This window comes from Rhinatrema bivittatum, chromosome 2, assembly GCF_901001135.1.
Source record: "Rhinatrema bivittatum chromosome 2, aRhiBiv1.1, whole genome shotgun sequence".
Classification (NCBI taxonomy): domain Eukaryota; kingdom Metazoa; phylum Chordata; class Amphibia; order Gymnophiona; family Rhinatrematidae; genus Rhinatrema; species Rhinatrema bivittatum.
Genome location: NC_042616.1, coordinates 368,156,962 through 368,183,635, shown reverse-complemented (window position 1 = coordinate 368,183,635; position 26,674 = coordinate 368,156,962). Strand labels below are relative to the sequence as shown.

The 26,674-nt window shown below is 46.4% G+C and overlaps 1 protein-coding gene across 3 annotated transcripts in view; it reads left to right on the top strand.

Annotated features, from left to right (window-relative positions):
• LOC115084718 (aryl hydrocarbon receptor repressor-like) overlaps positions 1-26,674 on the top strand; it is a 304,930-nt gene that overhangs the window by 166,784 nt on the left and 111,472 nt on the right. Inside the window, exons 1-2 of one of the 3 annotated variants that reach the window (XM_029589945.1) lie at positions 15,709-15,924; positions 25,756-25,955. In XM_029589945.1, the coding sequence (XP_029445805.1) occupies positions 15,913-15,924; positions 25,756-25,955 (212 nt within the window). In that variant the 5' untranslated portion in view covers positions 15,709-15,912. Of the gene's footprint in view, positions 1-15,708; positions 15,925-16,972; positions 17,116-25,755; positions 25,956-26,674 lie in introns of those variants that run through there. The other 2 variants (XM_029589944.1, XM_029589943.1) reach the window with 2 other exon arrangements.

Genomic DNA, 26,674 nt, shown 5'->3' with positions numbered 1-26,674 from the left:
AATACATTATAACAGGGTAAAGGGAAGATGACTGAAGAGAATAACTAAAGCAGAGGCAAGAAAATATAGGAATGTAAACATCGGTTAAATAGATTCAACAACAAATAAAGAGCAACTATATATATATATAAATAACTATATCTAGAGGGATAAAATGAGTTCAAACTGCAAATGGTAAATTACATAATCCAAAGTTACATAATCCAAAGGGGGGGCAAGGATTAATGCTATGCAGAGTGGGGAAAAGGGAAAAACGGTATATTATACAATAGCAGTTCTGGAATTCACAAAAGCATATTATACAGTGGCAGATCTGGGATTCACAGAGGGAGTTAGATTAGTCAGGGTAGGCTTGATGGAAAAGCCAAGTCTTTAATTTAGATCTAAATTTAATTGGGCAGGATTCTAATCTGAGCATCATGGGCATGGAGTTCCATCGCATAGGGCCTGCTAAATAAAGAGCTCTATCCCTGGTGGAGGTGAGATGTGCTATTTTTAGAGAGGGCACTTGCAGGGTTCCTTTGTTAATTGATCTGGTGGGACAGGTCTGAATGACAGGGCTAAAAGGAGAGTCGAGCCAAAGAGAGTTGTGCGAGAAGATGGATTTGTGTATGGTAGTTAATGTTTTATGGAGAATACGGAAAGGGATTGGCAGCCAATGAAGGCCTTTCAGAATTGGGGTGATGTGGTCAGTTTTGCGGGTGTTAGTGATAATTCTGGCTGTTGCATTCTGCAACATTTGGAGCGGTTTGATGGTGGCATGCGGGAGACCTGGTAGTAATGAATTACAGTAGTCGAGTTTAGTAAGGAGGGATGATTGGATAACTGTACGAAACTCTTGTAAGTGCAGCAGTGGTTTGAGTTTTTTTAGGACATTTAGCTTGTAGAAACCGTCTTTAAGGATGGAGCTTACGTATTTTTTCATGTTTAATTGCTCATCCAGAATGACTCCAAGGTCTCTTACAAAGGGTTGGATTAAAGTAGGTTTACAAGAGGGGTCATGCAGTGAAAGGGGTTTAGAATGGGGAGAGATAAGTAGTAGTTCTGTTTTGTTTGTGTTCAGAGCAAGATGAAGGTTCGTAAGTAGTGCATTAATAGGAACAAGACACGTTTCCCAATGCTTCAGTGCATCGGATATTGTGTTGCGGATAGGGATTGTGATTTGGATGTCATCAGCATATAGATAGAAGTTAAGTTTGAGTTCCGTTAAGAGGTGGCATAGAGGTGTAAGGTAAATGTTAAATAGGGTGGAGGAGAGGGAAGAGCCTTGCGGGACACCTTGAAGTAAGGGGAGGGAAGAAGAGGTGGTATTGCCTATTTTGACAGAGAAGGTTCTGTTAGATAGGAAGGATTTGAGCCATGCTAAAGCCAAGCCAGAGATACCAATACCTTCTAGACGGGCAAGTAGATGATTGTGGCATATAGTATCGAAGGCAGCAGATATGTCCAGGAGTACAAGAAAGTGGCTGGTGCCCTTGTCCATACCTATAAGGAGGTGGTCGGTAAGAGTAAGCAGGAGGGTCTCGGTGTTAAGGTGTTTACGGAAGCCGAATTGTGCGGCATAATAGGGCAGGCAGGCTTGGCAGGCAGGACAAGGCAAGGCTGGATACTAAACAGGATCTGGAACTAGACAAGACAAGGGTGAGACAAGGCAAGTACAGGACTCTGGTACAGGCAGGATAGGATACTGGACAGACAGGCAAAACCAACAAGGAAAACTAGAGCAAGACTTAGACAAGGCAGACAAAGGAAACACCAAAGAACACAGAAGCCCAAAGGCAGCAAAGCTTAAAACAGACAGAATAGGGCCAAGGCTCCAAGGCAGGATACAAGAGAGAATAGGCCAGAGGCCTCAAGACAGGAAACAAGGCAAGATAGTCCCGAGGGCCACAAGGCAAGGCAAGAACAAGGGTCAGGTCACAAGAAAAGGAGAAACAGGCAAGGCTGGCTTATATAGGGCTGGGGTCTGGGCATCGCACAGGCAGTAAGGAGGAACTTGACAAGACTAGTGATGAAGCATAATGAGGGCCTCTGCTGGTGGGGAAGTGTCATGAAGGTAGGCTAAGGCTACTTAGCAGGCAAAATCCTAACAATATCCAGGAAGAACTATGGACTCGAGGAGAACACATGGGAGCCGGTCTCCAATCTGCAAGCCCTTCAACTCATAGCTGAATTCCACAGGAGATTCCCCAACAAACCCAAGCCCAGAAGGTTAGGGAGGGGGCTTTGTAGGAAGGGTACTGTTAACGTTTGGTGGCTCAAAGGATGCCCCCATCAGTTGACACTCTCACTTCAGACCTCGAAGCTCACCTTTCAGGGCTCAAACAGGGCTCAGCAACAGTGTCATGGTATCTTCTTAGTGTTTGGGTAATTGCTAGATACTTGTAACCTGGATTGGCCACTGCTGGAAACAGGTGCTGGGCTTAATGGACTCTTGGTATGACACAGTATAGCAATTTCTTATGTTTTATTTTCTTAACACGGCATGCTGCACCTGTACGCCGCCATCGTCCCGCTCCCAACTGAGAGTTTCCTACACGTGCACTGAATCTTAAAGGGCCTGTGGTAGGAAAAGCCCCCATAGTGCCCTATGATGACATTAATGGCTCTTCCTACTTAAGCCTGCCCAGATTGGCCCTATGATGCCTCAGCATGGATCTCCTGCCTTGGCAGTGCATGTTGCTCAACTTCCTGCATTTCTGGTTCCTGCCTCATCCAGCCTGGTCTCATCCAGCCTTGTCTTCGCGCCTTGTCTTCTCCAGCCTGCCTCGTCCAGCTCATCTCATTCAGCCTTGCCTTGTCTTATTCATCTTGTCCAGTGTTTTCAGTGTGTCTTCATCCAGACTCTCTAGATCTTGACTTCTTGTTTGGACCTGACCTATTGCCTGCTGCCTGGACCTGACCTCTTGCTTGGACCTGATCACTATTGCTTGCTGCCTGGACCTGACCACTCTTGCTAGCTGCCTGCCCCAACCTTGGCCTATCTCAGACTCTGTTAGTCTGTTGCCTCCCTGACCCCGGTGTGCCTTAGGGACATGCCTAAAGTCATGCCAGAATTTGAAATATCTGGTCAGGTGGTAAATTGATTCCAGCCATTTATTTCAAAACAATCAATTCAAGTTAAGGTAGGTAACATGTCTTCTGAATGGGCTACTATGAAAACAGGTGTCCCTCAAGGATCTTCATTATCAGCCTCCTTGTTTAAAATGTTTACTTAGCTCCTTTATGTAAATTATTAGGTGGTTTAGGTTAAATTTTAGAGGTTTTTTTTCCAATGAAATAGAGTTTTTTATCCCCATTGATAATTCTTTTACATTTTTGGAAATCTATTTGTCTGCCTTAAATAAATGGTTGTTTTGTAATAAGCTCTCCTTAAACATTTAAAAATCAGAGTTTATTTTTCTATCAATAAAAACAACTGTAGATCAGTTTCCTCCTTTCTCTTTTGATAGACATAAAATTACAGTTTCAGCGAGTGTGCAGGACTTTGGAGTCATGTTAGATATGAAACTTGAGATGAAAACACTGGCATAATTTTCAAAAGATTTACATGGTTAAAATTGGGTTTTACACATGTAAATATACTTTACACATGTTAAGTGGGGTTTTGAAAATTGCTACAATATATGCCATTGAATTGTCAATAGTTTTTTTTTAATTATTTATGCATTTCAAATTTAACAATCAAGAACCAATCTTGATACAGGAAAAACAGGTATTCCAGTTACAATCCAGCAATGAAGTATAAAATAAATAATACTGAAACCTGATTTACAGACCACATTTTGGGGAGGACCAATCAATAATAATTACAAAAAAAGGAAGCAAGCCTATAAGTCCCACTAGTGACTAAATCATTAGTATAGGCATAGCATCCATAGTGCACAGTGGTGCCCAGGCACCACCAACTTTAAAAACAAGGTGTGCCGGGCACCATAAACTATGTGCACATCCAGGAGAATGGCGACTCAGAGGAGGAAGAGGCCCACAAGGCTACTGGTGGCTACCAACTCACAACGGTCGAGAAGAGGAGCAGGACTGGGAGGCTGCAGGCAGACCCTATCTCCCAGGTGGCCAAGAGAAGCAGGACCGGGAGGACATCAGAGGACCCCATCTTGCTGGTGGCCAAGAAGAGGAAGAGGCCTATTAAGCCGTGGGTGGCCGAGAAGAGGAAAAGCTATGGGAGGCCACTGGCAGACCCCAGCCCACTGGCGGCCTAAGGAACAGAGGTCTGGGAGATCACCAGTGACCAAGAAAAGGAAGAAGCCCATTCTCTCGCTTCTCTAAGTCTGCTGGCCTTCAAACCACATGCAGCCAATATGTGCTCTATGCTGATCTCGTGCATCACGAGATCAGCATAGATAAGTGTTAATCGCATGAGTTTTGAGTAGCATAGGGCAGGCACATAAGGAACAGTGGGAGAACAGGTTCCTTCTTCTTCTCTACTGCCGGCGGCCTTCTGGGCCTGCTCCTCCTGGACCTACGCCTCTTCGTGGCCACAGGTGGAATCGGGTCCACTGCCGGCCTTCTGGACCTGATGGGAAGCCTGCCTGGATGTGTGTGTGTGACAGAGAAAATGGTAAGCTGTCTGGGTGTGTGTGTGAATGTAACCTGTCTGGCTATGGGTGTGTGTGTGTAGTGTGAAATGTAACTTACATGGTGTGTATGTGTGTGTATGTGTGAATGAGGACCTGCTTTGGGGGAAGATGTGAATGAGAGCCTACCTGAGTGTATGTATGTGAGAAAGAAAGAGAACATTTGGGTGTGAGAGCCTGTAAGTATGTGAGATGTTACAATTTTGGGCCAAGGAGGCCTTAAGCCAGGACCTCCTACCTTCCGACGCTGGGCCCTGAGTTCGGTCCCTCTCCTGCTCTTGCAGTGGTGGGCGGCCCTCTTCGTGGCCATGCAGCATGTCGCGGTTCTTCCGGTGTGGTGAGGGGTTCCCCTCCGCTGGCCCACATCTCCTCTCCTTTGCCGGTGCCTGCCTAGAAACTTATCCAAACCTTTTTTTAAACCCAGTTGCACTAACTGTGGTTTACCACATCCTCTGGCTATGAATTCCAGAGCTTAACTATGTGCTGAGTGAAAAATGTTTTTCAATTTGTTTTAAATGAGTTACTTGCTAACTTCATGTTGTGCCGATGATTACAATATATTATCAACTATGATGCCTAGATGTCTTTCCCAGGTGGTAACTTCTAAAATAGAACCTAACATTGTGTAACTTCAGCAAGGGTTATTTTTCCCTATATGCATCACCTTGCACTTGTCCACATTAAATTTCATCTGCCATTTGGAAGGCCAATCTTCCAGTCTCAAAAGATCCCCCTACAATTTCTCATAATCTGCTTGAGATTTAACTGCTCTACATAATTTTGTGTCATTCACAAATTTGATCACCTCACTTGTTGTAACCCTTTCCCGATCATTTATAAATATATTAAAAAGCACCAGTCCAAGTACAGATCCCTGAGGTACTCCACTGTTTTAACTTTTTCCACTGTGAAAACAGACCATTTAATCCTTGTCTTTGTTTCCTGCCTTTTACCCAGTCTGCAATCCACAAACGGACATCACTTCCTATCCCATGACGTTTTACTTCTCTTATAAGCCTCTCATGAGGGATTTTGTTGAAAAACCTTCTGAAAATCCAAATACCCCACATCTACTGGTTCAGCTTTGTCCACATGTTTATTCACCCCTTCAAAAAAATGGAGGAGACTTGTGAGGCAAGACTTCCCTTGGGTAAACCCATGCTAACTGTGTCCCATTAAACCATGTCGTATCTAAATGTTCTGTGATTTTATTTTTTATAACAGTTTCCACAATTTTTCCCGGCAATGAAGTTGGGCTCACCGGTCTATAGTGTCCCGGATCACCCCTGGAGCCCTTTTTAAATATTGGGGTTACATTGGCCACCTTCCAGTCTTCAGATACAATGGATGATTTTAATGATAGGTTACAAATTAATTGTAATAGGTCTGAAATTTAATTTTTGAGTTCTTTCAGAACCCTGGTGTATATACCATCTGGTCCGGTTGATTTACTACTCTTCAGTTTGTCAATCTGGCCTACCACATCTTCCAGGTTCACCATGATTTGGTTCAGTTCATCAAAATCATCATCTTTGAAAACCGTCTCCAGAATTGGTATCTCCCCAATATCCTCTTCAGTAAACTCCGAAGCAAGAATTCATTTAGTCATTTATTTATTTATTTGTTGAGTTTTATATACCGTCAGTCGGTAAAGCCATCATAACGGTTTACAAGGTTCAACTTATCTTCCCTAAGTGCCCCTTTAACCCCTCGATCATCTAATGTCTAACCGATTCCCTCATAGGCTTTCTGCTTTGTATATATTTCAAAAAGTTTTTATTATGAGTTTTTGCCTCTATGGCCAACTTCTTTTCAAATTCCCTCATAGCCCGTCTTATCTATGTCTTACATTTAACTTGCCAATGCTTATGCTTTATCCTATTTTCTTCTGATGAATCATTCTTACAATTTTTGATTGAAGAGCTTTTGGCTAAAATAACCTCTTTCATCTCACTTTTTAGCCATGCCGGCAATCATTTGACCTTTCTTATAAGTAAAAATTAAAAGAAGCGCACACGCCCATAAACGCACATATTGGGTATGTGAGCAAAAATACACTCAGTTTTATATTATGCATCCATTCCATTTAAAATATCCATACTGCGTGTACTCACAAATGACTGGGGGGGGGGAGGGAGGGAAGACAGAGAGGGGGAGAGAGAGAGAGCACCTCTTTTTAAGGGTCAATCTGACACTCTAAATGTATTCCACTGTAAGAAGGGCACTTTCAACTCAGGATGGGCTGGGGGGGGGGGGGCCTTGTTACAAGGGTATACAGACCCTTGCACCCTAGGCAGACCAATGTAATACTGCCCCACCTCCCCCGAAAACGCAGTCTGAGTTGAAAGTCCCCCTCTTACAGTAGAATATATATATTTCACCTTTCTCTAAACTTTTTAAGCCCAAAGATTTCCCAAAGCTATACTTACCAATCCTCTTAAACCACCATTAAATTTATTTTCACTCAAAGAATTGAAGGGTTTGAAATTCGGCACATGCTTCTGGTCCTCCTCTACTGCAAAGGGTGCGGGGCCTCTGGAAGCTGGGGCTGTGGAAGTCAATCCCTGGATTGGCATCACAAAGACCCATAATTGGCATCACAGAGACCTGGTGGAAGGAGGCTAACCAATGGGATAGTGCTATATCAGGGTACAAATTATATCACAATGATAGGGAGGATCAACTTGGTGGGGGTCTGGCACTTTATGTCTGGGAGGGTACAGAGTCCAATAGGATAAAGATCATACAAGAGACTAAATGCTCAGTAGAATCTATATGGGTAGAAATCCCATGTGTGTTGGGTAAGAGTACAGTGATAGGAGTATACTACCGTCCACCTGGACGAAATGGTCAAACAGATGATGAAATGCTAAGAGAAATCAGGGAAGCTAACCAATTTGGACATGTAATAATAATAGGAGATTTCAATTACCCCAATATTGACTGGGTAAATGGAACTTCAGGATTAGCTAGAGACAAAGTTCCTGGATGTAATAAATGACTGCTTCATGGAGCAATTGGTTCAGGAACCAACAAGAGAGGGAGCTATTTTAGATTTAATTCTCAGTGGAACGCAGGATTTGGTGAGAGAGTAATTGTAACCATTGTTACAATGGTGGGGCCACTTGGCAATAATGATCATAACATGATCACATTTAAACAAATAACTGGAAGGGGGACAATAAGTATTTCTAAAGCTCTAAACACTAAATTTTCAAAAGGGAAACTTTGATAAAATGAGGAAAATAGGAGGACTTGCGGCGATGATGTGACGGAGATGGAAGCACAGGGGGAAAGCTCCGCGGCCCCACTCCCGCAAATCGGAAAAATATTGCTGTTTCAGCACTCATTTTAATTACCTCTACCTGGGGCAAGCTGCGGGAACACTTGCTGATTCTCATCGCGGCAGCAAGTCGAGCAGGTAATGCGAAGGACCGGCACCCACGGCAGATCAGAGCATTGACCAAATCGCCCATGTGCAGCCAAGATGGCCGCCACGGCTCCGATGAGGGAACCAGTAATGGCCTCAGTAAGAGAGGAGGCCCTGCAAAAAATTTTGCAATGGGTCACAGAGGCGCTGGATGGCCGGCTATATAAACTTCAAACAGCTATGGAGGACATTAAGGCAGCGGTCAAGGGGCACTCTAAGAGGCTGGATATTGCTGAAGGTACCATTTCAGACCTGGGAGACCGCCTGGCCACTTCTGAGCATCACGTGGAGGAACTCCAGGGCCAACAACGGGAGGATAGGGGCCGTCGAAATAACCTAAAAATTATTGGCCTCCCTGAAGTGGTGCAGGACGGGGGGAGCTGAAGGACTTTGTGGAGAAGTGGCTCCCGCAGCAAGTGGGCCTGGATCTGGCCAACGAGCATCTTCAGTGTGAGCGGGTACATCGTGTGGCCAGGGGAGGCCACGTCCTGTAATGGCCCACATCATCAATTGGGATCACAAGACACAGCTATTGCGGGCCTACCAACAGAAAGGGCTGGTGGAATATAAAGGTCAATGGCTGCTCTTGTTTAATGATTTCTCAGCCAGTACTGCGGTGCTGCGGAAAACGATGGCCCCTGCATGTACAGCGCTCCATAAGTGGGGGATCCGATTCGCCCTGTTATACCCGGCGAAACTCTGGATTCAGCATGAAAACAAAGACCTCTTCTTTACTTCCAGGGAGGAGGCGGACTGATTCTTGGAGACCCTTCCGCGATTAGAGGAAGAGTGAATATCTACAGTGTTCTCCTGAACGAGCTACGGTTTCTCCCAGCCCAACAGCACCCCGAGTTTCCTTATTTTGTTGGACTATTGGGGGAAGGGGCCTTGCTAGGCTTAATCCATACCATGTGGAGTACAGAAGTTTTTTCTTTTGGGGGCCCAGGTGGCTGAGGCTGCCGTACTGCTTTATCTTCCTTCTTTCCTTCCCTGTTGGTGGAGACCTGATAGAGTGGCTGCGCGGGGCCCGTTGGGAAAGCCAGCTTTGGTGGATGGTTTTGCTTTTTAACTTCTCCCTCTACCTATGGTTTGAGCAGCTCGCATATGCTGGATAGGAAGCACTGACGGGGAAATGTCACTTGTATCAACTCGCCCAGGCTGCCTAACCGTCGCTCACATTGGGGAGTGCCTTCCCTACTCCTTGAGACTTTTATTGACTTGTGATTTCAAAGGTTCGCAGAGTGGGGTGACTTACCTATAGGAACGTCTCGCAACTCTGGGAGTTGGGAGTGGGGCCGGAGGAGGGGGGGCCCTAGTTCCGGATGTTCTAAGGTTGTTTGGTGTGATTGAGTGTGTGTGGTAGTTGGGGGGGAGGGGGGGGGGGGTTGGGCGAAGGGGGATCGGGGTTTGCAGGGCTGGAATTTAATATCCAAGGTACTTGTGATGATAATGTTTACTTCTTACTCTCTGAGGCCTAGTCTGGGAGGCCTCGGAGATACTGGTATAGGTGGGACCTGGGGCCTTAGCGGGCTCTGGGTTGAAAATTTCCTGTTTCTCCAACATCATGGCACAGGTTAAAATCGTAACTATGAATGTGGATGGTATTCACTCCCCGATAAAAAGGGCCAAATTACACGCTATGTTTAAGCGTATAAAAACACAAGTAGCATTTTTACAAGAAACCCATCTTGGGGACGGCGAGCATGCCAAATTGCAGAAGGACTGGGTAGGCCAATGTTATTATTCCTCCTATAATTGACGCCAATGGGGAGTGGCCATCCTTGTTCATAAAGGGTTACCATTTCAGCTTACACACACCTGCAGGGATGAGGAGGGGCGATATGTTGTAGTGGCAGGTACCTTGTATCAGCGTAAGATTGTCTTTTGTAATGTCTATGCCCCTAACATATACTCCCATGCGTTTTTTGCTTCCTTGATAATTGTGCTAGCGGAGTTTTCAGATCATAGCTAGGTGGTGGGCGGCGATTTTAACACCGTTGCCAACAAGCTTATCAATACCAATCCACCCAAGCCTCCTAGTGGGGCGGATGGGGCAGAGGGAATTAATTTTCTGTGCAAGGAATTGCACTTGATTGATGCCTGGCGGGTTTTACATCCACAGGAATGGGATTTCACCTTTTTCTCCAATCCACACCACACTTACTCTAGGCTGGACTACCTGCTGGTCTCAGATCAGTGTTTTCCTAGGGTTCAAGATGCTACTATAGGGACCATTTCTCTGTCAGACCATGCCCCGGTGACTCTGATTCTCCGATGGGGCTTGGGTACTAGACCTCCCTTTTCTTGGCGCATGCGACCTGACCTCTATTTAGATACAGAATTCCAAGGATATTTGAAGCAAAACTGGGAGGAATACTTGGCCTGGAATATCACGCCAGAGGTTTCCCCTATGATGGTGTGGGAGGCTAGGAGGCGGTCATGCGGGGGGGCTGTAATGGCCTATGTGGCAAAGAAAAACCGCCGATGTAATGCTGAGATTTTACGACTTACTGAGGTTCTCAATTCGGCCCAGCTCACCCATATGGGAGACTTATCGGTTGACGCTAAGGCCCATGTAGATAGGGCTCAAGAAGCGCTCAATTGTTTATTACACCAGAGAGCTTCGAAATCCCTCAAATATTATCAGTACCAACTATATAAATTTGGTAATAGGACCAGCCGCCTGATGTCTCGTCTGGTGCGGCCTCGGGGACAACGGGCATCAGTGACAGGGATACGAGATAGGCATGGGATACAGCAAACTGCTCCTGATGCGATTGCGGCACCATTTATGGAGTACTATCAGTCTCTATATGATAACATGTGGAGGTGGCGGAGACATTATTTCATGGGCTTCATTGGCATCGTTTGACGCAGGACCACCTTGCTGCTTTAAATCGGCCTATCACCACACAGGAGATCTATGCCGTGATCCACAAGTTAAAGCTGGATAAAGCAGCGGGGCAGGATGGGTTTGGATCAGAATTTTACAAAATCCTATGTTTTACTGTTCTATCCCCCTTAAAGTCTTACTATGAGGATGTTTTGCACACAAATACTCTGACACCACCCTCGAACCAATCTGTCATTGTTGTCCTACCAAAACTGGGTAAAGACCCCTTGGAGGTTGGGTCCTGTCGCCCTATATCATTGTTGAATGTGGATGTCAAAATTCTGGCCTCTGTCCTTGCCACTTGCTTAAACTCTATATTACCATTCCTTATTCATGAGGACCAAACTGGGTTTGTGGTGAGCCGTCAGGGGGTGCGGAACGTCCGCCATTTGTTAGCGGTATTAAGCTACCAGGTAGACATGGAAGTACTGATCCTGAGCCTAGACGCCGAAAAGGTGTTTGACTCTCTGTCTTGGGAGTATATGTTTTGGGTGCTGCAGAAGTATGGCTTTACGGGCATATATCTTCAGTGGTTGCGTATTCTCTACTGTAACCCGAGCGCCACTATCTGGCTTAATGGCCTGCCTACGGGGCCCTTCTCTATCCGCTGTGGGGTCCACCAATGTTGCCCCCTTTCACCCTTATTATTTGTGCTGGCCCTGGAGCCTCTGGCTATTTGCCTCCGAAAAGAGCGGGCTATTAGCGGGATTAGTGTAGATGGCCACCCACTAAAAACGCATTGTTCGCTGATGACATCTTACTTTTTGTCAGCAGGCCACGCACCAGTGTGCCCGCTATTATTGCCCTTTTTGACCAATTCCACCTGGTGGCGGGTCTAAAAATAAGAACATAAACATAAGAACATAAGAAAATGCCATACTGAGTCAGACCAAGGGTCCATCAAGCCCAGCATCCTGTTTCCAACAGTGGCCAATCCAGGCCATAAGAACCTGGCAAGTACCCAAAAACTAAGTCTATTCCATGTAACCATTGCTAATGGCAGTGGCTATTCTCTAAGTGAACTTAATAGCAGGTAATGGACTTCTCCTCCAAGAACTTATCCAATCCTTTTTTAAACACAGCTATACTAACTGCACGAACCACATTTTCTGGCAACAAATTCCAGAGTTTAATTGTGCGTTGAGTAAAAAAGAACTTTCTCCGATTAGTTTTAAATGTGCCCCATGCTAACTTCATGGAGTGCCCCTCTAGTCTTAAAAGCCAGTCTCCTGGATACATGGGGTGGACCCTTTCCTTTTAGGTGGGCTCCAGGGAAAATTAAATATCTTGGGGTCTGGATTCCACGGGATTTGAAGCAGTTATATGCCTTAAACATTTCCCCCTGTATTTCCCGACTACAGTCCCAATTGACTCTTTGGCTCCCACTGCCGCTCTCCCTGTTTGGGCGGTGTGCCCCTAGTAAAGATGGTGTTGGTACCCCTAAAATCCTCTACTTGTTACACTCTAGTATACAGCATTTCCTGTGGCGGGGATGCCACGCGCTCCTTGCATATACAGTGCTGGAACACCCTAGGGAGCAGGGAGGGCTCAATATACTGGATTTTCGGCTTTATAACATAGCCTGCCAACTCTGGTGGCTCACAGGGTCCTATCATTATTGTGATGCAGGGATGTTGACTCGTATGACGGCCCCGGGGGTCCCCTTTGAGCCTCCTTCAGGTTAGTGCATGGCACCGCCAAACTGTGCACTATCCCCACGTGTTATTATACCCATGGATTAAGGTCTGGTGATGGGTACTCCGACTGAGCAATATGACCGGGGTTAGGTCTCTGCTGCTCCCCTTTGTGGGTAACCCAGAATTTTTGCCAGGCCAGGACAGCAGACCAATATTTCAATCATGGGCAGATAAGGGGGTACTGTTTGCTTTTCATATGTTTGATCCTGAATCTCATCTTTTGCTGGACTTTGCTACCCTGGCACTCACCTTTCAAGTGCCCATGAAGCAGTTCTATGCTTTCCTCCAAGCACGTCAATACTTGCAATCTTTTGCCTGGACATCCACCACACTAGCAGCCGAAATAAAGTTTGCAAACACTCTTTTTGACACAGCCTGCTTAGCGAACACTATTATGGGCTGGAAAAAGCTTGGACAACAGCTTCGGGCCATCGAGCACACTACCCGTTTGGCAGCCCACTCGTCTACAGCTTTGTGCTCTACTATTATACTGCAACAGATCTCAGCTTGGTTTAAGGCTCTCTACAGGACTCTGCCCGACCTTGGCCTCCGGGAAGTACAATTTAAAATCTTGCACTGCCTGTATTATGATGATGTCCGGCGGTATAAAATGCGACTGGCTATGTCAGCCCTTTGTATTAAGTGCGGTGTGCCGGATGGCATGTTGCTCCACCGGCTGTTTGACTGCCCCTTACTGAGACCTTTCTGGATGACGGTTCTCGATGTGGTTGGAGCTTGTGTTGGAGTGTCCCTCGACATTACTGGCCGCATACTGTTGTCCAGCACATTGCCTGGGCCTCAGCCCGGGGGTCCATCGAAGGCTAAATTTGAACGAGTGGCTATTATGATGGCCTGTCTGACTATCTTGGCTGACTGATCAAAGCCGTTGACTGTGCCCTCAGCTGCTGCCTGGTTTGGCAGAATGGCTTCTTTAGCGCAACTGGGAAAGGTTGGACTTTCTGGCTGGCAGGCAACAACTGGATAGTATTTACTGTGCCTGTTGGACCAAATGCTTCAATGCCTTTCCCAAGCCTTTACAAGATGGACTGTACCTTAATGGATTCACATTGCTCTGGTCCCCCAGGGACGTGGGGGGGGGGGGGGGGGGAGGGAAGTAAGGTGTGTATGCGGGATGTCTGTGGTGTGCATGGGGCGTGCAAGGTAGGGAGGGAGGAAGGGGTGGACGGGTTGGGGAGGAAATTGAAAGCCAGGGGCTGATGGTACTGTGTGACTTCCTACTTGTTTTGGTTTCATGGTCAAAATGATTTGTTATTTGTATCTTGTGATCCGGATGGACACTGTTTTGGTTTTTGATGTACCACCTTCCCTGTTAATAAAAAATATTTTGAAAAAAAAAAATGAGGAAAATAATTGTAACTCGAAAATGAAATTTCTGATCTTTTAGTTAAAATTTGTAACGTATCATTAAAATCATCCATTGTACCTGAAGACTGGAGAGTGGCCAATGTAACCCCAATAGTTAAAAAGTGTTATGCTCAGGCTGTGAACCCTTGGGAGGATGGAATACCTTAGGAGGAAGATCCGTAGGTTCTCCCGTCGGGTGGCGAGGCAGAAACAGAAGACGTGACTAGCTGACCCTCGGCACTGGAGACTGAGGCAACTGTGGAGGCAGATGAAGAGTCGTGACGTCGAAGGAGGAAGTGTGTCTTCGCCACTGGAAGTCCACAGTCCCCCCAGGAGGAGCCCGAAGGGACCCAGACAGCTGGGACTTAGGCAGAACTTTGAGAGGTCAAGAAGTTCGGTGCAAGGGCTGACTGGAGCTTCACCCCTGGACGCCCACGGTCCCCCCAGGAGGAGCCTGTAGGGACCCGGGCCGCTGGGACTTAGAGACGATGGTCAAGGTGAAGTCAGGGGTCAAGTGCCAGAGGGTCGTCACTTACCAGACTGAGGTCACACACCGAGGGATCACCGCTTGCCAATCCGAAGTCAATACCAGGAATCATCGCTAGCCGATCTGAAGTCAGGAACCAGGAACACCAAGACGAAACAGGAACAAGGATCCAAAGCACAAGAACTCACCGAAGCAAGCAGACCTGACTAACCACGGAAGTTGCCAAGTCAAGGAATGAGCAGAGGAAGTCTCCTTTTATACTTCCTCTGCTCTGGCTCATAGGAAACAGGTGAGTCTAGTTAAAGGGATCAGGTCCCTTTAAATCTGAGAAGGGGGCGTGGCCTCGCACCTAAGGATGGCGGCAGCCATCTTGGATTTCCTCCACGGAGGAAACGCCGCTGGACGCCGCGAGGGAGGAGCAGGGACGGCTCCCCACCTGGCGACCAGCATCGGGGTCCATGTCAGACCGAGGGACGTTGGATCCGGGGCTTCTCCTGGAACTCCCGCGGTGGGTCGCCGCCGCAGGCATGGTAGGGGGCTGCACCCGTGGCCGTCCACAGGCGTGGAACACAACAAAAAGGGCTCCAGGAGCGATCCAGGAAAATATAAACCAGTGAACCTGACTTCAGTACCGGGAAAATAGTGGAAACTATTCTGAAGATCAAAATCGTAGAGCATATAGAAAGACATGGTTTAATGGAACACAGTCAACATGGATTTACCCAAGGGAAATCTTGCCTAACAAATCTGCTTCATTTTTTTGAAGGGGTTAATAAACATGTGGATAAAGGTGAACCGGTAGATGTAGTGTATTTGGATTTTCAGAAGGCGTTTGACAAAGTCCCTCATGAGAGGCTTCTAAGAAAACTAAAATGTCATGGGATAGGAGCCGATGTCCTTTCATTGATTACAAACTGGTTAAAAGACAGGAAACTGAGAGTAGGATTAAATGGTCAATTTTCTCAGTGGAAAAGGGTAAATAGTGGAGTGCCTGTATTTGGGATCTGTTCTTGGACCAGTGCTTTTCAATATATGGAGGCATCGTGGGCTTGTCCCATGATGCTGGAAATAACATGGGGTAAGCAGAGGGAGCTGAAGGCGGGGGGGGGGGGGGAATGCTGTGAGGTATGCAATGATGGCGGCAGCAATTTTTGAATTGCTGCTGTGTCATTGGTTGCCAGGGACAACATGAGCCTTCGCGCGTTTTTGTGCGAGCATTGCTCAGTCAGTCAGAAGCAAGGCAAAAGGCAGCAGCTTGTTTTGCTTTGCAGCTTGCGCTGACTCCAGCGGTTTTTGTGGCGATTTTTTCGGCGTGAGAAGGTTTTGTTTTTTGTCGGAGGCAGCATGAGGTGCGGGTGAGAGCAAGGTGATCCTCCCATTCCAGAAATGGCGGCCGGACGAGCGACGGCCTCCTACCCAGCACTCGGGAGGGTCCCGGCTCCCTCATGCAGCCCAGGGTGAGTTCCGACAGCGTTGCGTGGCAGCCCCCTCAGATTCCCCCCCAGGGTTTGTTCCACAGTTCCTCCCAGGCGCGGCAGGGGTCGTCCATATGGCAGTGGCCTCACACGAACGTGTGTCGGACTCCGGCTAGAGCGGCCCCGAGTCGGCCGACACGATGGCTGCAGTCCCTCCCTTCCCCCTTGGCATTTCCCTGCCCAGCGAAGCTTCCTTCGGCATGGGGGATGAGTTAATTTTGAATGCTTCAGCGGTAGATGTGCTGTTCCCGGGTTCCCCGATGCCGCTGCTGAGCCTCGGGCAATGCGACTCCTCCCCCCCCCCGCGGTTTTTCCTCTGGTAGTATTTTCGACGGAGTCTGCTAGTGCTGGTATGGCTGCACGTGGCCTACCACGCATCTCACAAGGAGTAAACGTTGGCAAGGGCAAGAAAGTAAAGGAGGGTAGAGGAGCGGGAAAAGGCAAGGTGCCGTTGAGAAAAAAGAGGGAGGTATTACAGCAGAAGGTTGTAGCTCAATGTTTGAAGGGGTGGGCAGGTACATTGTCTCCCGGTCACATACCTTCAGGTGAATCGCCACTCAGGAGGGTGGGTGGTACACGAGGGAGGGGTAAGCGGGCAGTTAGAAGAGGGGGTGTGGAGGTGACAGTGGAAAAGGTGGGGGCGCGACAGGGGGGCACGAGGAGCAGGGAGATGTACCCTGGGGCACGCATAGTGCAGGAAACAGCGGGTATGGGAGGTTTTTCTGAGGCTGAGCTGATAGCAGATATTTTAGGACATTATGTCAGTAACCGATTTGCAATGGGAGGGGATGGAACAGGGTGGCATGGGTGTGGTGGGAAGTTGGCCGTCGGATTTAGGGAGAAGGGGGGGGGGGGACTGTGGTTTTTTTGATGGGGTCAGTACAGCAAGGGTTAAGGTGTCAATTGAGCGGGGGTAGGGTTACGATGGGTGGGTTACAGTGTCCTGTAGGTGGGGGTGAAGTGGAGAAGGATGAAAGCGTCGGATATGGGGTGGGTAGGAGCTGGGGCATCTTTTGTTGCAGGTGCATCGGAAGGGGTTTTTTCCAGGAACGTTGAGGCAGGAGGCATGGAAGGAGACTGAGTGCCCACGAGCATAGGAGGGGCATGTTCCTAGGAAAGCGGCGGCGCATGCAGAGGAGACACAAGGAAGCAGCTCAGCAACTTTGGGGACAGGTAAGAACAGGGGTGAAGCAGAGCGGGGATCACATTCAGCAGGGCGGTGTAAAAGGAGGGACATTTATAGTTCATCTTCTAGTTCGTCTTCATCGTCCACCAGCTCCAGAGAGTCTGGACCATTACGGAGGGTGGTATTAGAGGAAGGCCCTAGGCAGGATATGGGTCACCCGGCTTTGGCATCATTAACAGAGTTATGGGAGGAGGTGCCTAAGCGTTTGGTGAGGCGTATTAAAAAAAGGAAGTATGTGAACATTTTTAAACTACTAGAGGGGTGAAAGGGGGACAGGAAGGATAAGAAGAAAGGAAAGAAAAAATAAAAAAGAGTGAGGTCAGGGCCAAGGGTAGCAAAAAATGTGGTTAATTGGGTGTGGGGTTTTTTTTTTAGATTGGCCAGCGTGGTGGGGCACTTCAACCCGAGTCAAAACGGTGCATTGCTGTCTTATACAGACAGCATTTTGGGAGCGTTTAAGGATTATGAAGGTTGGGCTTGGCTCAACTATGATGAGAAATTTCACGATAAGATGGTGGGCAACCGATTCATGTCATAGGGAATGCAAGACATACCCCTCTGGTTAACTCAGATAACCATTAAGGGTGCAAATTCACTTAAAAGTGCAGGGGCAGGAGGAGTTAGTAGTGGTACACAGGCGGGGTGTGTTAGGAAGTTGGAAGGTGAGAACAAAGCCGTAATGGGAGGGTCAAATGTCTGCTGGCGATACAACAAACTTACCTGTTTTTTCCCAGAATGTAAATTTAGGCATGTGTGCACGGGATGTGGTGGAGCACACCCAGTCTCAAAGTGTCCTCAAGGGCAAGGGGTCACCAATGCAAAGGGAGGAAAATCATGAGGTTTTGCAACATAAAGCGGGTTCTCCAGTTGTTCTTTCTGTATTACAAAGTTGGTTACAGCGTTATCCGGATGCGGAGGCAGCTGGATTTTTGAGCGTTGGTTTTAGGTTTGGTTTTCATATTCCTTATGAGGGTCCAGGTAGGGGAGGGAGAGCGTGTAACGCTAGGTCAGCAGTTAAGATGGCAGAAGTGGCGTGGGTTAAGCTGAGATCCGAGATTCAGTTGGGGAGGGTTGTGGGGCCATTTGCAGAGCCGCCATTTGAAAACAAGCATTTGTCACCGTTGGCAGTCATACCAGAAGGCCCCGGGGAAGTTTAGGTTGATTTATCATATCCGGCGGGATCGTTGGTGAATGATTTTATCCCTAGGAAAGCATGTACTGTTCGTTATGCTTCTTTTATTGCGGCGATTGACTTAGTGAGAGTGGCAGGCAAAGGTGCTTTGTTAGCGAAGGCGGACATAGAATCCGCATTTCATTTGTTACCTAATCATCCTGTGAGTTTTCCATTGTTAGGTTTTGTATTTGAGGGAGGGTATTACGTGGGATCGTTGCTTGCCCATGGGTTGTGCAATTTCTTGCGCCTTCTTCGAGGCATTAGCACGTTTATACAGTGGGGTTCATACGAGATATACAGGGTGTACTGATATGTTACATTACTTGGATGATGTTTTTTCGTGGGTCGAGTCACTCTAGTTCATGTCAAGATCAGTTAGAAGGCTTTTTGGCAAGTAAAACCATTTTGTTAGGAGCCCCTATAGCGCATGATAAAACAGAGGGTCCGACTACTAAGCTACGTTCTTAGGGATGAGTTAGATTCAGTGAGTATGGTGTCGCGTTTGCCATGGGATAAAGTGGTGAATCTGTGGGAACTGGTGAAGGAGGTGAGGAGGGCAACCAAGGTAACTTTAAGAAAGATGCAGTCCTTGATTGGTTCGCTTAACTTCGCGTGCAGATTGATCCCGATGGGTAGTGCGTTCATACGCAGGTTGTCAGCGACGACCATCGGCGTGAAAGCAGGCCATCACTTTATCAGGGTGAAGTGGAATGTAAAGGATGAACTGGGGGTTTGGGAGACCTTTTTAGAATCCTTTAACGGAGTGAGTCTAATGCAAGAAGGGGTAGTATCTAATGGGGACTTGGAGTTGTACTCGGATTGCAGCGGGGGCATTCGGTTTTGGTGTTTACTTTCAAGTTGTGCGGAGGGATGGCTGAAGGTTTGGAAAAAAGGGGCCTTACAAAGAACATCACTTTTCTAGAGTTGTTTCCCATAGTGGTAGCGCTTGTGATTTGGGGGACATAGACTTCAGAATAAAAGAGTTGGGTTGTGGTGTGACAACTTAGGGGTAGTTCAAGTAATTAACGGCAGGCAGCAAGGTGTTTACATGGTCTCAGTTGTTTGCGTTGAGTTAGTATTATTGTGTTTGCAGTGGAATGTGACTGTAACGGCTAGACATGTCCCTGGTGCTCAAATTGTAATTGTGGATGCTCTTTCTCGTTTTAAATGGGACATCTTTCGAGCGGTGGCACCACAAGTGAGATTGACTGGAGAGCCATTCCCAGAGCACCTGTGGATGTTGGGATGTCCAAAACATGGGGATTGATTTGGCAATCCATGGCGCCGTCTACGTGGAAGTCATATGTGATGGGCAAAGGAGTAGTGTCTCGTTTTCTGCAATCGATAGGATGGAGGGGTAGGATTGGTGGGGCGAATACGAGATTGTTCAATTCATACTGTGGGCAAGGTGGAATGGATATTCCCTTGCGTCAGTGCGGTCGAAGTTAATGGGATTTTCGTTTTTTCAGAAATTGGGGGATGGGGAAATCCTATTAAGGGTTTTTTTGGTAAAGCGGGGTGTGGGTGGTTGGGCAATGAGGAAATGGCCAAAAGTCAATTCGGTATTCCGAGCTACTGATAAACAGGAGAATTGGAGAAGGGTGTGTTGGTCACAATACGAGGTTCTGCTCTTTCGAACAGCATTTGCACTTGCATTTTTTGGAGCAATGCGGGTGAGCGAATTAATGGCTCGCTCCAAAGTACAGGATGGCAACGAGCTGCGAGCACATCACGTTTGGGTTTATGTATAAACTTTGTTTATACATAAATCAAAAATGGATCACAGAGGGAGAGGTCAGTGGATTTTGTTAGTCTTGGTGCGGGATGAGTTGGTGTGTTCAGTGCAGACAACGCAAGCATTCACACGAGTACAACCAGAAGCAGAGGGTTTGTTTTTAGTGCATTCGGATGGATCGCCATTGACCAGTTTTCAAAGATTCTCAAATGGGTGGTAGAAGGTTTGGGATGGGAAGCTGAATACTTCACATCCCATTCTTTCCGTATAGGAGCGGCCACTACGGCTGTGGAGCTTGGATTGCCCGTTCGGATGACACAGTCCATTGGGAGATGGCGATCCAAGGCATACCAATCATATGTGAGGAAATAGGAGAAGGGATTGGGGACACATTCAGTGGTTAATCTAAGTTTTTTATTTTGCAGACTCGAATGGGGTTTATGGGGAGTAGGAATGTGCTTGGATCGTGGGCCACTTTCATGAAATGGGCAGAACGCTGAGCGGCAAAGCGTCCATACGGAGTAAACCTGACTTTGGACATCAAGAAATGGAAAATTAGATGGTTCGGGATAGGGGGAATGACCTGGGGAGCTTTAATACCTTACCTGCAAAGACTTGCTTACCTATGTTATTATAAATGATCTAGAAAAGAATACGATGAGTGAGCTTATCAAATTTGCGGATGATACAAAATTATTCAAAGTTGTTAAATCACAGTCGGATTGTGATACGTTACAGGAGAACCTTACACAACTGGAAGATTGGGCATCCAAATGGCAGATGAAATTTAATGTGGAGAAGTGCAGGGTGTTGCATATAGGAAAAAATAACCTTTGCTGTAGTTTCATGATGTTAGGTTCCATATTAGGAGCTACCACCCAGGAAAAAGATCTAGGCATCATAGTGGATAATACTTTGAAATCTTCAGCTCAGTGTGCTGCAGCAGTCAAAAAAGCAAACAGAATGTTAGGAATTATTAGGAAGGGAACAGTTAATAAAACAGAAAATGTCATAATGTCTCTGTATCGCTCCATGGTGAGACCGCATATTGAATACTGTGTACAATTCTGGTCACCGCATCTCAAAAAAGATATAGTTGCGATAGAGAAGGTACAGAGAAGGGCAACCAAAATGATAAAGGGGATGGAACAGCTCCCCTATGAGGATAGGCTGAAGAGGTTAGGGCTGTTCAGCTTGGAGAAGAGACAGCTGAGGGGGGGATATGATAGAGGTCTTTAAGATCATGAGAGGTCTTGAATGAGTAGATGTGGCTCGGTTATTTACACTTTCGGATAATAGAAGGACTAGGGGGCATTCCATGAAGTTAGCAAGTAGCACATTTAAGACTAATCAGAAAAAGTTCTTTTTCACTCAACGCACAATTAAGCTCTGGAATTTGTTGCTAGAGGATTTGGTTAGTGCAGTTAGTGTAGCTGGGGTCAAAAAAGGTTTGGATAAGTTCTTAGAGGAGAAGTCCATTAACTGCTATTAATCAAGTTTACTTTGGGGCGGATTTTAAAAGAGTTACGTGCATAACCCTTAAAACCCTCCCCTGCGCACGCCGAGCCTATTTTGGATAGGCTCGGTAGCGCGTGCAAGCCCCAGGACGCTCAAAAATGGGCGGGGCGTGGCCAGGGCCGTGTCCGTGCCGGGGCGTTCTGGGGGCGTGGCGGCGGTCCGGGAGCATGGCCAAGTGCCCCGACACAGTGGCCTGTGTCGGAGCCTGTCCTGTGGCAGACAGCCGGCAGATAGTGCGTGCAAGTTACGCCTGCCAGAGGCAGGCGTCACTCAACAAAATAAGGTGGGGGGGGGAGGGATTTAGGTAGGGCTGAGGGGTGGGGGGGGAATAAAAAAAAAAGTTCCCTCCAAGGCCGCTCCAATTTCAGAGTGGCCTTGGAGGGAACGGGGAAAGCAATCGGGCCTCCCCTAGGGCTCAGTGCGTGAAAGGTGCACGTGTGCACCTCCTTGCGCGCGCCGACCACGGATTTTATAACATGCGTACGGCAGCATGCGCATGTTATAAAATCGGATATACATTTGTGCATGTCGGGTAGCGTGCGTAATTTTAAAAATCTGCCCCTTAGGGAATAGCCACTGCTATTAATTGCATCAGTAGCTTGGGATTTTCTTGATGTTTGTGTAATTGCCAGGTTCTTGTGGCCTGGTTTGGCCTCTGTTGGAAACAGGATGCTGGGCTTGATGGATCCTTGGTCTGACACAGCATGGCAATTTCTTATGTTATAGGGAAGAGATAGTAAAGACCTTCCTGTGCAGGGAGGAACTCTTTTTCCTCCTTTAGTCTGACATCTGACTACTTGGGTAGAGTCAGAGCATGAAATCCATGCAGCCACTATGAGGGTTATGCAGATGTGGAAACCTTAGACTGAGTATCTCAGACAGCAATTAGTCCTTCCCAATCTCTGGTGTGTAGGGAAGCTGTCTTTATCCAAAGAAGAAAGTGGTCTTATGCCCTTGGGCTGCGAAGGCTGACAGCCTTAATCTCAATGTCCTGATCTGTTTCCATGTCCACCCTTAGCACCATCTGTTCTGCAGGTCCTAAGTTCCAGGGCAACTGATCTGGGTATAGACCTATATGCATCTCATTTAAATTGAACTCTTCTGAGGGTGATATCCAGTAGTCCAGTATCACAAAGCTACTTTCCCTCTCTCTTGGGAGGTTAGGAGTAGTCCGAGCAGGTGGCTTTTTAGAGTTTTCTCCTGCAGGGAATATATTTTCAGCCTTTTTCATTGTTTGTTGTTTAGGAGGAGAGTTATGATCTTGGGGCAACTGAAGCAGGCACAGGAGTGGAGAACCAGTAGGTCCAGTTTTAAACCAAGGGCCAGAGCTAGATGTCTGGTACTCCAGAAGTCCTGGCCACTAGCTCAAGAGCAAGGCAGCCCAGGTGGTGGTGGTCAATGTAATGCCATTAGCAGATGTGAACAAGCTGATGGAATCTAATAGACCTCAGATTCCCTGGTAAGTGAATCAGATGGAGTTTGGGATGGAGTTCCCCTGCAGGACCTAGAAGCAGCTCATATGGTCAGCCCTGTCATCGTACAGAGAAATGTTTTGAGCTGACACTCTTGAAACCCCTCACAAATTTGGTACATTTTTTTGAGGGTATAAACAAATATGTGGTTAAAGGTGAGCCAGTTGATACAGTGTATCTAGATTTCCAGAAAGCATTTGACAAAGTCCCTCATGAGAGACTTTTTAGGACATTAGAAACTCATGGGATAGTTGGCAGTGTCCTATTGTGGATTACCAACTGGTTAAAAAATAGAAAACAGAGAGTATAGCTAAATGGTAAATGTTCCCAAAGGGGCAGATTTTCAAAGGGTTATGAGCGTAACCCTGAAAACCTGCTCCTGTGCGCGCTGAGCCTATTTTGCATAGGCTCGGCGACGCACGCAAGCCCCAGGATGCACGTATGTCCCGGGGCTTTGAAAAAGGGGTGGGAAGGGGGCGAGGTCGGGGCAGGGTGCCGGTCCAGGGGCGGGACCGAGGCCTCCAGGAGTGCGGCTGTGCCGGGGGATGGCGTGCCAGAAGCCAGCCGGCACGCGCAAGTTACTCCTGCCAGAGGCAGGCATAACTATTGAAAACAAGGTGGGGGGTGGGTTAGATAGGGGAAGGGAAGGGAGGGGAAGTTGGGGGGAACGGGGAAAGCCATCGGGGCTCCCCTAGGGCTCGGCGCACGCAAGGTGCACAAGTATGTACCCGCTTTTGTGCGCCGGGTAGCCGCACAAATGTACCCCGCACACGCAGTTTACAAAATCTGCCCCAAAGGAAAAAGGTGAATAGTGGAGTGCCCCAGGGATCTGTTCTGGGGCCACTGCTTTTAAATATATTTATGAACAACAAGTGAGGTGATCAAATTTACTGATGACACAAAATTATTCAAAGTTGTTAAATCACAGTCAGATTGTGAAAAATTGCAAGAGGACATTGCAAAACTGGGAGACTGGGCATGTAAATATCAAACTAAATTTAATGTACACAAGTGCAAAGTGATGCACTTAGAGAAAAGTAACCCAAATTATAATTACAAAATGCAAGGTTCCACATTAGGAGTCACCACTCAGGAAAAGGATCTGGTGTCATCATTGAAAATATGTTGAAATATTCTGCTCAGTGTGCAGCAGCAGCTGCCAAGAAAGCAAATAGAATACTAGGAATTATTAGGAAAGGAATGGAGAATAAAACAGAAAATATCATAATGGCTCTGTATCACTCCATGGTGCAACCTCATCTTGAGTATTGTGACCAGAACTGAACACCACATCGCCCATCTCAAGAAAGATATAGCAGAATTAGAAGAGGTACAAAGAAGGGCAACCAAGATGATAAAAGGATGGAACAATTCCCCAATGAAGAAAAGCTAAAGAGGTTAGGACTCTTCAGCTTAGAGAAGAGACAGCTCAGGGGAGATATCTTAGAGGTCTATAAAATGAGTGGAATGGAACGAGTAAACGTTAATCAGTTGTTTACTCTTTTGAAAAATACAAAGACCAGGGGCTACACAATGGGTAATACATATAAAACTAATAAGAGAAAATATTTTTTTACTCAATGCATAATTAAGCTCTGGAATTTGTTCCCAGAGAATGTGGTGAAAGCTATTAATATAGCTGCATTTTAAAAAGGTTTGGACAAGTTCCTTAAGGAAAAGTCTATTAACAATTATTAAGGTAGATTTGCATAAATCCATTGCTTATTCTTAAGATAGACAGCTTGGAATCTTGTGACCTGGCTTGGTCACTGTTAGAAACAGGATACTGGGCTTGATAGACTCTTGGTCTGACCCAATATAGCAAGCCTTATGTTCTTATGATTCCATGGTTTCAATGGCAGGGAAGCCTTCACAAACTATCAGCTATTGCTAGCACTAGTACAATAATGCCAGGGACAGGGCTGGCACAAAATTTCAAACATAAAAAAACTCATTATGGACACACAAGTTTTGGACTTATGTTACTGCATTGGAGGGTAATAGCTAATGGAATCATTTAAATGGAATTTACATACAATTGGTGCTGGTTTGCACGCGCGTTATAGACGCGCTAATACCTGTATTGCATAGAGTGCTTATTTCATGTGTGCAAAACACTCGTCCAAGCGTGAGTTATCCGGTGCACTAGCCTAAGCGGACTATACTGCTTCTTCCTGACTGTGAGTAAAAATATTCATACAAATTAGCACTCCTCTGTGCATATCTCATGTTAATCAAAGCATTAGCTATTACTCTCCACTGCAGACAGGTTCATAGGCTTAACTCATGCTTTCTTAATGCAGGAAATTTAATTCGTGGTCAGAGGTGGGGTGAAGTTTCTAGGTCTAGAGTTAAGTCTATATAGCTAAATCAGGCGTTCATGGTGCTGAGGGTGGGCAATTCTGAACATGCTTTGTCCACAAGTTGTGTTTGCAGCAAATAGAACATGTCTTGTATGCATAAATCATTTTTATGTGCGCTAAGCATATTTTTGTGCACACATTTTTAGGTTAGCATAATTTTTTTAAATGCCTGATACATTAACATACCATTTATCTGGACCTAACATTTTTTAGTATGTAAGTAAAGAAAATATGCTTTGAAGTTCAGCGCACATTTTTTACTCATGCCATTAAATTGGGCACTCAGTTTGATATATGTTGTGCATAAAATTGATAATTGTTACACTTTGTTTCAATTCTTTTTCTTTTTTTTTTGGCTTTACTAGACAATGCAGTTTCAAGGCAAACTGAAGTTCCTGTTTGGCCAAAAGGCGACAACATCCTCTGGATCAGTACTACCACCGCAAATGGCATTATTCTGTGTTGCAGTACCACTTCTTTTCCCCTCTGTGGCTGAGATTAAAATGAAAACTATGCTCCTAAGAGCAAAACATAGACCTGGGGCAACTACTGCAGTAGATGCTAGGTAAATCAGTGCTGTTTATGTCATATTTTTCCTTTGTGCATGCGCAGCAGGAGCCAAAAAAATTCAGAACACTGAGTTGATGATTGATGAGCTGTCTAAAAACACCTCATCAGACCGTCTCTATGTTAAGTTAATCGACTTATGCAATTGTCAGTGTGTGTTTCTGAATGGCAGTCACTTGGAAACCTAAACCTAACTCATTTCTTAAATGTTAACTTGTGAATAACAGCTACAATTGTAGCAGAGACAGAAGTCCAAGTGAAAACATTGGATCTCAATGGACTTTGATTTAAAAAAAACTTATAAGATACCCCATGCAGGATCAAACCTCAGTGAAAATAATTTGTAACTATATTCTTGCATTATAGGCACACAAACCTTTTCAAACTTTTTTTTATCTTCTCATTTTCCTCTAACCCACTCTATTTACCCTTTATAGGGTTGCACAGTATAACCAAGCCCAGCACAACTGGGTTTGAATAACAGCAAGCCCAGGGTAGCACACCCAGGGAGCCAGCGGCAGAGCCACCAGCAGAGCCCAAATCGCTGGAGGCTGAAGAAGAAAGAGGCTGTAGGCCGCCTGTGGGGTTTAACCCACCAGCAGCGGAAAACAAGGAGAGACCAGCGGTGTTCTCTCTAAGTTGCGTGTATGCCTGCACAGCTTCCCCTCCCACCCAAGCGCAGGAAAACCGGCAGGGCTATGGTGGAGCTCATCCCAC